Source organism: Notothenia coriiceps, unplaced genomic scaffold (genome assembly GCF_000735185.1).
Source record: "Notothenia coriiceps isolate Sejong01 unplaced genomic scaffold, NC01 NC01_scaffold00027273, whole genome shotgun sequence".
NCBI lineage: Eukaryota > Metazoa > Chordata > Actinopteri > Perciformes > Nototheniidae > Notothenia > Notothenia coriiceps.
The window spans coordinates 1-12,587 of NW_011359974.1; the positions used below are offsets into that span (position 1 = coordinate 1).

The 12,587-nt window shown below is 40.8% G+C and overlaps 1 protein-coding gene across 1 annotated transcript; it reads right to left on the reverse strand.

The window, feature by feature from the left end:
* Positions 1-4,283: 4,283 nt before the first annotated feature.
* Positions 4,284-7,121, reverse strand: LOC104957532 (transcription factor Sp8-like). The gene is made up of 2 exons (XM_010785175.1): positions 7,035-7,121; positions 4,284-6,363 (listed from the first exon to the last, which is right to left on the reverse strand). The coding sequence occupies exons 1-2, from the start codon at positions 7,053-7,055 to the stop codon at positions 5,164-5,166; spliced, it is 1,221 nt and encodes a 406-aa protein (XP_010783477.1). The 5' UTR covers positions 7,056-7,121; the 3' UTR covers positions 4,284-5,163.
* Between the last annotated feature and the right edge of the window lie 5,466 nt (positions 7,122-12,587).

The following is a 12,587-nucleotide window of genomic DNA, read 5'->3' on the forward strand; positions in this document are numbered from 1 at the left end:
GCATCAGTCGGACTCTGGGCAGTGTGAAAAGAGCCGGAGCTAAACCGAAGAACCGGTTCTGAACCTGAAAAGCTCTAGCACGGAGCTTGAACCGGAGTTGCGTTGGTGTGAATGAGGCATGAGAGTCAAGGATGTTCAGTGGAGGAAGAAGTACTCATGAATTGTACTTAAGTCAGAATTATTACACTAAAACGTAGAAATACTCAGCTAAAAGTAGAATTTGAAATGTTACTATAGTAAAATGATAGAAGAAGTATCATCAATTTATACCTAAAATACCAGAAAGAAAAGTTATCTTCATGCAGAAAAGCTGTTTCCGGAATATATATTAAATCACTGGATTATCATTTTTCTTGCATTAATGTGATGCTGCCGGGAACGGTGGACAAAACTTGAATGCCTTTTTATACTCCCAAGTATATCATAGTACATCATAGGTCATTTCACGATTTTATATTTGTATTATTAATATAATATGCAAAGTTACTAGAAACTAAGGTTGTGAAATGGTCATTATTAGCATGCAAAATGTAGTGGAGTAGAAGTATGAAGTAGCAGTACAGTAGGCTACTTGACTGAATGTACTATAAGGTGCCGTTTACACAAGGACAAAAACGGGTTGTATCTGCTACTTTTCTCTCGCGTATAGCCCGTTCGTTCACACGAGGCCGACACGTAAACGCGGAAACGGACCCCGCAAACGATAACGGGTCCCAAGGTGGATCTTTCCACCACAGGGTTTGCTTGAGGCGCTCCTCAACACAGCAGGGTTTAATTGAGAGGAGGTGGAGGTGTTTCTGTAGCCCTCAGAGGAACAGGGATCCCTCAACTCTTTGAGATATTTGTGTTCATGTGTAGTGTTTGCTGAAAGCAGCAGTGAGGAATGTGAGCCTGCTGTTAGAAATACAGCTGTGTTTTGCATTTCCTCTCAACTCCCAGCTCGACACCAACAATGTCCAGATTTGTGATTTTACAATGATGTACAGCACCTTTGAGAAGAAGGAAACTATGGATATTTGAAATGAGCTTTCTGAATATATGTGTGCCTAAACTGGCATGAAATTGTTTTAAAACACATGGTTCCCCACGAATAGTCTTAATGACAGTGCTGATTATAGACTTTAAAAATGTATGCATCTGTTTTTGGTAACATTTGCATTCTTACTTATAGCATGATGTAACACTCTCAGGAGAAAGTTCATATTTACATTGGCTGGAAGTTTTGCAGGTGTTTAAGAGCTCTACTTCTTCAGGGACTGATTTTAACGCAGGAGACGTCTGTGTATTTGTTACGTAACTTTGCCACTTACTAAGTCATTTTACCCAAACCGCTATCTTTGCCTGAACCTAACCAAGTTCTAACCTGTGAATATGGAAATTAGTTTTGAGAAGAGAGCATTCATTTAAGAGGCTAAAATGTACCTTTGTTGTGTAAACGTCAATTTTAGCTTCTTAAATTTGAAGTAGAACAGACAAAATGAGCAATAACTTTTGCCAAAATATGCAAACAAGCTACATGGGGATACGTTACAGGGACAGACGAAAGTTGTACAACATAACCCACATAAAAGGACTAAAGGTGAAGATATATCCTCTTCTGCTGCGCTAAATTTGAACTCACATGACTTCCCACAAAAACAGAAATGCCTATTACTGACTTCACATTTCTGTCACCCTTCAGGACCTTTCATACATCCCAACAAGCAACGAGAAGACAGTAACTTACAGGAGGGAGAGTGCACCTGACCGACCTGTGGAGATGCACATCCAGGATTCCAAGATGCCCCTGGGTGACCCCTGGCAGTACTAAGCAAAGACAGAAGAAAGTCAGTATAGAGAAGAAAAGTCAAATACAGGCTTCGCTTCTGCTTCTAAATGATCATTCAACTTCAACCAGCTGCACGTGGAGACTGATAATGATAAACTAAACTATGAAAACCTCCATGGAATCACATTTGTTAAATGACCTGACCAAACTCTTATCGACTGTGTGACTGATGTGGCCAGTATCCAGGAAATGGAGATGAAACAAAGAGCACATGTCCTCCATCTCTTCTTCCTCAGTAGCAGCAAGGAGGCAGCAAATATTGCTTTAACTTATGGGTGTGTGTGTGTGTGTGTGTGTGTGTGTGTGTGTGTGTGTGTGTGTGTGTGTGTGTGTGTGTGTGTGTGTGTGTGTGTGTGTGTGGTGCAGATAGGTGCGTGTATGCTCTATCTAGGCGGTATATTTATGATTCTATATTGAGAACACTATGTTTTAGGATGATGGGATTGTATGACACTACAAAGCTCCAACTGAACAATCTCCCTGTCTTAGTCTGCCCTCCTGTGGCCAGCTTGAGGTACTACATTTTTTTTTCTGCAATAACACTGTCATCACATTACTGACCTCTACTGTACTGCCTTGGGACTTACAGTAATTCCCAAAGCACACCAATGACTCTGTATGCCTTTTTTTATCTCTTAATTTGATCAGATCTTCATTCATCTTTGGCATGCCTGGTCTTCGTAGTTTATTTGTTGCATTTCTGTTAATGGATCAACTGCATTGCAAATTACTGTTAATTGATGGCATTTTTCTACCATAAGTGAGAATCTACTTTCATGTGTTTTTCATAATATGTTTAGACTTGCACTAGGACAATTATTTTTGCATTATACTACTGAAACATGTGAGGTCTGGGTTAGAAAAGCTGTGGTTTTAAATGATTTTTGCTTAATGTTGGGCATTACAAGATATCTGTATATGCGTTAAGTGCATTTAAGGCCAATATAACACATCACTGGAATAACAATAGATTGAAAAATGGCAACTGATTCATCAAACGCCTACACATGCAGCCTCTTTAACAGAGACAGCAGCAGGACTGTGTCTGCATGCATCTGCTGATCATTGCAGAGCCATTTCTGACAAGTTTAGACTCAAACTCCAGGGCAAAGGTACAAATGAGCTCTGAAGGTACTGAGATCAGAGGTGGAAGTAAACCCTCATGCACTATATCCTCTGAATCCAGAGTGTCAGTTGCATGGCATCTTGGCAAAACGTTTGCTTGCCCAATCCTGTTCCTCTATTTGAATTGTTTTTAACCCAATTTTGTTTACAGCAAAAGCTGCTCTCTTTTACTGTAAGTCGGGAACACTAATTATAATTTATTGTGATTTGTTTTTCTTTCTATTGTATTTATGATAATTCTGCTGTTTTATGATAAGGCTACTTGAGTTATAGGCTGCAAGAGCAGTTTGTTTTTATGAAGACCAATCTATCTTTAACCATGAGAATGATTCAGCAATAAGGCTATAATCATCTCATCTAACCCGGCACTGAGTTCGGAGTAACAACAGCACTTTTATGTGTAGTTTTGCTGGCAAATAATGTGACTAGTTGTGTAGCATGAATGTTTCCATCACAATAAAATGTGCAAGATTTTTTAATTACCACCTATTGAGTTTTTAAGTTTTTCAGGTTGTGTGTATGATTTACTTTTACATCATTTTAGTAATTGTGGAAAATTAGTTTGGGCTGATTTATGGAAAAACGTGAAAACAAGGCAGTCCCAAATGAAGAAAGACACGATTCCTCCAGCCTGCATTTTGCACGTAATGTTTTTGTTTAGTTTTGTGAAGATTTGATTTTTTTTAAATATATTTGAAGCAACAAAATATGTGCAAAACTTCGATGTGTGATCAACCCATGTGGTCCAACAGAAGGGTGATCATAAAAAGTGAACACTAGGTGGAGACGCACTCTAAGGAAACTGAGACGAGAGTCGTTTTAAACATTGAACCAACAGAGAGAGGAAGTGTAAAAGAATACAATGTTTGATTAACGATCAGATATCATTCTTTTATCAGCATTGCAACGCAAACTCAATATCATTTCAATACTTTGATCAGGGAAATTAATGTTTCGCAGCATGCTCCAGGCCTTATTTTACACCAGAGCGCAACTGAAATGTTACCTTAAGTTTGAGTCTGCTTGATATAAGTGTGCATGTCTGTGCTAACAGTGATAGGCTACATCCAGACAAACACCTAAGTCAAAACATATACAATGTGATGAACTCTAGCAGTTAATTATTATTAATTGCTGCAATTTTGATTATTACATTAAATTATATATTTATATTCCTGGTTTAGGATAGTCAGGATGATAAGAGTTATTTACTGTTTAATATTTTTAACTCAAAAAACAATATTCCTTAGTGAAGGATAATGTAAAAAAACATGCAAAAGTTAAATCACACGAAGGTTCAAAGAGAAACAAAATATGACATGTCCCAAAATGTCCTGTTTTATTGAGTAAGTATAATCACCTACAGGCAGAGATAAATCAGAACAATTTAGTGTTATAAACAAACATCTCGATAAATTAAAATTTAGCGCGATCATGTCAAAAAAATAACCCATATAATGATGTAACAGTTAAATTCTAAACAAAAAGGTTTTTTGTAGAATAAATTAGCTGCATAACATGTAATCAAATAACACAATTCAGAACAAAACTGTAGAGTACAAATGTGTTATTAAAGAAGGCTACATATAAGATGAGGTAAGGACACAGTGTTTATCCACAGCTGAAGTTCATCGTAAAGTGCCATTTCTGTTTTTTAAGTGTTCGAGAAAACACACTCCATACAGGCTGGTACAGTGTAATCAAATCCAATGGCGGTTCTAGACCAAGTACTGGGGGGCGGTGATGGGGCCAGTTACTGAAGGAGTTTTTTAGTTCAGTATGAAATCATAGAGCACAAGGAAACATAAAATAGAATTATTATTTTTTGTTTCAATAACAGGATTTGTGTTTTTGTTTAGTTATTTACTTTACCATTACCCGTAATGCATTTTGCGGTAATTAATACGTTATTCATGCAGCCAAACGTTGTTTTCATTTGATATCTTAATATATGTTGGTATTTGTTTTAGTAACATAATTAGTTTCAGTAACTTAGTTTCAATATATTTAATTACATTACTGAAAAAAACCCATTCCTGCACCAGGTTACAGCACAGTATTGGCTGTAACACTTTCACAAATTGCATTATCATAGATTTAGTCTTTTGGAGGGGGGCCACAGGGGGGTCCAAGCAACAGTGTTACCCCTCTAGAACCGCCAATGATCAAAATGCCCACGCGTTGCTTTTGTTCCTGCTAAGTTTTGTAAATTATTCCACAGCACACTGTGACTGTCCCTCGGTGGCTGGGACGTGAAGCCCGGGAGACTGGTTTGGGCTCCCGGAGAGGCTATTGTCCGTGTCGCTGCTGCCTTTACCGAGTCCCGGTTCCGCGCCATCCTCTGAGCCATCTGCGCTGTGCGTCCTCACGTGCTTGGCGAGGTGGTCTGAGCGCATGAACCGTTTGTGGCACGTGGAGCACTCGAAGCGCTTTTCCCCGGTATGTGTACGCAAATGCCGCTGGAGCTCATCCGAGCGCGTAAAGCGTTTCCCGCAGAACAGCCAATTGCAGACAAAAGGCCTCTCCCCGGTGTGCCAGCGCAGGTGAGCCTTCAGGTGAGACGTCTTGCCGTAAACTTTGCCACAACCCGGGATATGGCAGCTGTGGAGGCCCCTTCGCCGCGGGCTTGTGCCGCCCTGGCCCAGGCTCTCTGCCTCTTGGCAGTTCGGGCAGTCGCACGTGGCTCTGCCTGAGTAACGCCTTGAGGAGGAGCGGGAAGATGCGGGCAGAGAAACGACGGGAGTTCCTGTCGTCGTTGACTCAGTGTAGGGGGTCGGGACGGGTGGCCTGAATCCGTCAAACAGGTGCTGTGTGGCGGGGTGCAGGTGCTGAGAGGCCCCGGGACCGAAAGCGGAGCTGTATTCAGTGCTGTAGCCGCTCAGAGGAGAGGGTAACCCGGCTGTGCTCTGTGTGTCCACCCAGCTGGTTCCCATGTCCCACCAAGCAGCAGACCCATTACTGACTTCTGCCACTGGTTTGAACCATGACTCGTAGGGATGTGTGTGCATCCTGGGATACATCCCTGTTATGCTCTCCACCGAGGAGGGGAATTTGGCCAGATACATGGATCTCTGTACGTGTGAAGGATCAGTAACAGTGTTTTCTGATGGCACACAGGTTTGGTACATTGAATAATCATTCCCAAAAGCAGAGTTGGTCACTGAGAATGCGCTGGTGTTCTCCGTCAGTCCGGTCCCGTTACTCCTGGATGTTGGGGGAACCCCGAGGGAAGTGAAGCATGCACCGAGGCTGCTGTGTCCAGGCGCCCCTCTCTTCCACGGATGAAAGCCCTTCACGAATCCTGGGGCTCCATCGGAGAGAGCAGGGGAGCACGAGGGGCTGGGCTCACCGATCCTGCTGCAGGTGGCGGCCAACATTGCCAGCGGCGCACTGCCGAGCCGGGGCTCCTCCTGTGGGGAACACGCATACACATTTAGACCGGTCACTACAGAGTCTTGGCTAAACATGGTGTGCGTAAAGACGCGCAAAATATTAAACAACTGCGCTTAACTTTTTGGGCATCGCAGATGAAGCCCAGAATGAATGTGACATGGTGAACGCTTTACGAACAGTGATCCTCTGGATTAGATCCATCAGACAATGGAGCAGCGTCTCCAAATTGTCAGCAAACTCAACAGACATTACGGCAGGTAAACTTTTACATATTATGAATAAGTAACTAAATTGATAGACCCTCACTTTATCGCAACTACATGTATTACAATACAGTGGCAAGGTTTCTAAAATAAGTATTTTACAGTGCCTCGTAATTTCACTTCAATAACAAGCATTTACCTGGTAGCTCGACATGAGCCAGCGTTCACTAACTCTGACATGATCAGTGAAAACAGGTAAGAAAACATACGATTGAAAACAATTGATGTCTGCTGATTAATAAAGTATTTTTATAATATTAAGCCTATTATATAAACATGAACGTTTATCGGAGTTGAATATAAAATGTACGGAGTTAACTGCGTCTCCTGAATTCCAATAACGAACAAAGCCCTTAAAGGATAATCAAATCAATATTTTTCAGGACTTCTCGGATAAGGATGTTTTGGCAAAATGTTAAACTTACCCCGAGCAGTGTAGCAGCCATGGTCTATGATATCTTCGTCTGAGTGTGTGTGCTCGCGCTGACTGACTGTGATGAGTGTGTGTTTCCTCTCCGCTGCTTTAGTAGTTGTAGCGTCTTCTTGGCTTTGAAGTGCCTCTAAGAGCCAGAGGACCAATCAGAAACCAGCTCCCATTGTTGCTAAATATTTGGCCTCTTAAGTCGTTGTCGTAAATTTAAAAAGTGAAGTCTCGCGAGTGGCGCGCTCCAAATTGCAACAAGTGGGAGAAAATATGAAGTTACAGACAATAAATTCACTGGAGCTATTTAAACAAAACACACCCTAGACCACTTACCTCCAAACAGGTATGGCTGAACATGTATGCTAAATTGCTGATGTGTCATTATTTGGTTGTTATTTTTTATTATTTGATGCAGATTTGTATCATTTATTGGAGCTCAAACAGCTCCATGGTGAACCAGGCAAAGAGGGCAAAATGTAAGCGCCCGGAGTCACCAAAGATCTATGTCAGTGTGGTATTCAATAACATTTGAATGCAAGGATTTTGTGTGAAGATGTGCACAATTTAACAAACAAATCTCAAAAGCAACAGCACATTTGAGAGGGGCGCCTTGTGGACAGTTTAGACAACGTTTTCTTTTTTGGTAAAAAAAAGTAATTACTGTAATGTTTTTGAATGTTTCAGATAGATAAGCTGTTTTAGCTATTTAAACTGTTTTTTACTGATGTTGTGGAGCCATACAAAGGGAAAGGCTGATGAATGAGAGGCAGGCCCAGTCCGTCCCATCCTGTCCCTGGGGCGGATCTACTCAGCCCTGGGGCAAGGAGGGGAGGACACCACCACTGCCTCCGCAATTTCATCTCATTCAACACAAAACAAATGTTGTCTTTCAAAAACACCTCTTCCTGTTCTTTCCTCAGTTTTATAGAGCATTTAAATACTGGCCCATGCAAGCTCAGACTCAAGCTGCATGACTATGAGGGAACACTTTAATCAATTGAATGCAAACAGGTAGATCGGAAATCCTAAATCATTCGTGTTTAACCTATATGATGACGCACACTCTGGCAATAACCTAGAATGATCCTCAGCCTCTTAATATATGTGCAAAACCAAAGAGGGAGCATTTCATTTGAATTTCAAATTTAATAAACCAGCAGGATTTAATCCATTTTCTTCATTTGTTTGGTATTAACTGCTTCCTTGCCCTTTCTTCATCTCTATTGTTCTATTACCAGCCTGAATGAAGTCAGCTGGACACACATAGACGGAAAAGTTAATCACATTCCTCATCCACTCAGCCGCCAACACACAGTCTCTCACACACACACAACGTTTAAATTGAGTGATTGACGGCGCGCAATATTCATGTTGGTGATTCCATGAGAGCCTAGATTTTATTTCTTGAAATGAAATATTTTTCAAAATGCATAAAGATTGGTCAAATGTAGGTCATGTAGATTATTCTAAATACTTGGCAAAAACAGGCATAAGGAGGTACATCTGATTTCTGATATACAAAAACAAAACATTTCACTAGTCTGGAGAATTCTTCCTGTAACAGATCTCTATTCTTTAATTTGGAAAAAAAAATGATTATGTTGTTGTTTTTTTAAATAGTATCTGTAAGTTATTAAAGTTGTAAGTTACATTTAAAAAAAACTAGTATATTGATTTCAGTATAAATAATACTAAAGGAACATACAGCAATGGGTAATAAACAGTCAAAGGTTATATTTGTATAGAAGTTAAAAGAAGATTACGTTTACTTTAAGCTCAATTCTGGGAGTGCCTGTTAGTAATCTATGTGGGTGTCATTTTGGGGAGCCCGGCACACTAATACACACCTCCCATGTGGACCGGACAAAATCACAGGCTCCCACGCTGCCCGCGCTTTCCCCCACAGCCTGAGGCATGGCCGTGTGCACAGGTGGAGTTTACAGTAGGCCATCTTGCCATCCTCACGAGCCACCCAAACAGCTGTCCCTCTTTTAAATGCATTATTTTCCCACACTGAGAGTGTGGGTTGGTGTGTGTGTGTGTGTGTGTGTGTGTGTGTGTGTGTGTGTGTGTGTGTGTGTGTGTGTGCGTGCGTGCGTGCCATAAAGGCCCCCAATGAAACCCTGTCTGAGCCCCAACCTGTTCCTTTAGCGATGATAATGACCACATTATCACGCGCCATCGAACGTCAACAAAAAAAGATTGTCGTGTGCTTTCCAATCACTTTGTGGGCACTGAGACAGAAAAAGAAGAGTGAAAAGAGTGAAATAAAGATCTGGCACCTCTTGGGGAGAGGGATGGGTGAAGTATTTTGTTTCTCCTTGGTGTTTTCCTCAACTTCTCTTTTGTTGGCAGAGTAGAGTCACAGTAGTCCAGGGGCCAGGGCGGCCATCTTGGTCAGCTGCCCTGCTGAGACAATTAGCAGGAGAATCAGAGAGTCAAAAGACAAGCTGCTAAACATGACACCCAAAATATTCATTACAACCAGAAGGTTAGCCAATCAAATTGTGTAAAAGAAAGATTAAACAAATAGGCTCCAGATTAAAGTAAAGTATTACATAAAGTATTTACTGGAATTCAGTTAGTCACAAGTTGCGACAGTGACAAAAGTAAAACAAAAAAAACTCAAATCATGTCATGAATCTTTACACAAAGACACAAATAAATAAATTATGCTAAGGTTTTCTATTGTTTAAATATATGTTTCCATTGTGTTGGATTGTTTGTTTTTTTAAATAGCAGGGTTGTACATTTCCCAGCTGTGGGGAACAACAAAGGAATTCTGATTCTAAAGTTCATGACAACAATTTCCCTGAAGACAATATTATGAATAATAAACTAAATTAAAAGTAGTTTATTAATATATTTATCAAACTTAAGTGTTACATTTTCCTATATTTTAATTGTGGAAACCTACTTTAAACTCATAAAATAAGATATGTCCTGAGTATAAAAAGTACCTGAAACCATACATGGCTATCTCTGACAGATTGACCTGATTTTGTCTTTTTATACCCTTTAAACTCAAACCCTATAACAAATTGAGAGAGGAAAAAGTCATCCAGGTGAGCGGTGTGCCAGGATGTGCCTGGAGCAGCTCCTGCCTGGCTTCCTGTAATTACTGCGTGGAGAGGGCACGTCCGTCGTCTGTCAGCGCGGGGCTGATGGACGACCGTGGCAGCAGAGCTGGGGAAACGTGTTCTGGTTGCTGTGATGAAATCTTTCACATAAGCAATTTACAATATCCCCACTGGAGTGACAATAAAAGATCAATAAGCACCGAAACCCCCTCTTTTCCCTCATGCAAACTCACTTTCTTTGACTAACTCTCTCAAACTTTTGCTATGGTCTCACGTCATGTAAGGTTTACTGCACACACATACATGCAGGGTTCAGGAAGGGCGTCTATCATCAGTCTATCTATGCAGCAGACTGAGGGAATCCTGGCCAATGTAATCACTCTGTTGAGGCGCTTCATTCACATTCATGTATACAGCACATCTACATACACACACTCATTCATGAAATGAGAGGGGAAACGGGATGGATTTCTGGGTGAGGAGAAGAGAGGCCTCTACGGGGTGTTTGTAAGGCACAAGTTTGGGCTGAAGGTGAATTAAAATTGTACTTTATGAGCATCTCTCTCTCTCTTTGTTACACACACACACACACTAGGGTTGATGGATGCCTAGGGTTTGTTAAGTCATACATCACAGAGGTCATTTAGGCTGCCAACACATCTGCTGTCTCTGCCCTCAGAAAGAGAGGAAGAGGTGGAGAGGGAGGAAAGATTTATAAAGGCGAGGGGGAGAATTATGCAGGGGGAGAGAGAATGAGACTGTGATTAGTAACTGGAGTGGATGAAAAGCCCCCACACCCCCTACACACACACACACACACACACACACACACACACACACACACACACACACACACACACACACACACACACACACACACCACAGACACTCGTGCTATAAAGTGGTGTCTTTGCCGAAGCTGCTTGCGTTATGAGTTTCTCTGCTCCTCTATCAACTTTGGTCTTGTCTCTGTTAACTACTGACAATAAAGTGACTGATTTATGGCGAGCAGCCTTTCTGCGCGCCAACGCATTAATGAGATGCGTCTGAAGGAGGAGTCTTCATTGATTCCTTCAAATGCCGTTGACATTTGTGAGGAGGCTTTACCTTTAGACGTTTCAAACGGAGCGTGTTGATTGCAGATCAATAGCTTTTATCCACTCGCGCTGAGCCCTGTTGACTCACTGTAGCTTCCTCTTAGACAGTGTGTTATCTACTATTTTTATTTGACAAAGATGCTGCCACTGAAATTAGGAATATTCTGCTTTTGTTCATGGAATAGATGCTTGTGGAATAAGTGATCAAATCAAGGCTTGGTTCAGAATAAAGTTCTGTACTTTATCCCATCTAAGAATTTGTGCAAGGTAGTGAATGAGACATGATCTTATTTTAGTTGAGAGCTATATATTTATCTGGTCATTTTCTTTTGACATGAAAATATGAGAGCCCTATTGCTGAAGTCCGTCTGTATTTCTCACCTTCTGTCATTGTGATGACCGATTCTAATCACACATCCATCTCTCTCTTCCTCCTTCTACTCACCTTGCTTTCTTCTCTTACCTGCTGTCTTGGTGTTGTTACCATCAGTCAGTTGGCCATTTGCTCTGATCGTCACAGCCAAAATATTTTAACAACATCTGTAGGAAAAGCAAAAAACCCTTGAAAACACTTTTTGTCATTTACTGCAAATCACATCCATGTTACATCGCAATCAAAATAAATGTTGCTTTGTTTTAGGAATCAAAATGTATTTTTTCACCATTCCACACAGGCGCTGTTTCAATGTATTCAGTATAATTTGAAATTGCATTCAAATATTAAAATATTATTTTTGTCAAGTTGTATTAAATATTTGTTCTGTATTTGAGCACCACAAATCAATGTGAATGAAATGATCATGCAACACACTTGAAACCAATATGGAGTGTGTCACGACTCAAGTGAGTTCCTGCTAATTAAGAGACAGAAATGAATGGAGACAAGTACATCCAAAAATCTCAAATTGTACACAGATTGGTAATAAGATATGGTTTAAGATAAGATAATGATTGGTTCTCTTTTTTCAAAATTAATATTTTTCGGTTCAATGTTTCACTCTGAAAAAGGCCTTATCTTTTAACATACAACATAGGATTTGTCCTCTCTTCGGTAACAAAGACGAACACAGGAACCAGCAGCACTTTCTGTATATAATGGGGTGACTAATATAGGGGTTAACATGATAAGTAGGAGCGGATGTGGCATTTAAAGTCTGTTATTATGGTCTATTTGCCACAGCTGGCACTGACACACAAACTGAGGCACAACACACACACACACACACACACACACACACAAATCACCGTTTCTGAATTACATACCCTCCAATGGTGCTGTCTTAAACACACCAGGGAGGGTGATGAGAGGAAGAAAAGAAGAGGATGAGGAGTGAGCAAGTGAGCGGGGGATGAAGTCATAACAACAGAAAGTTGGAT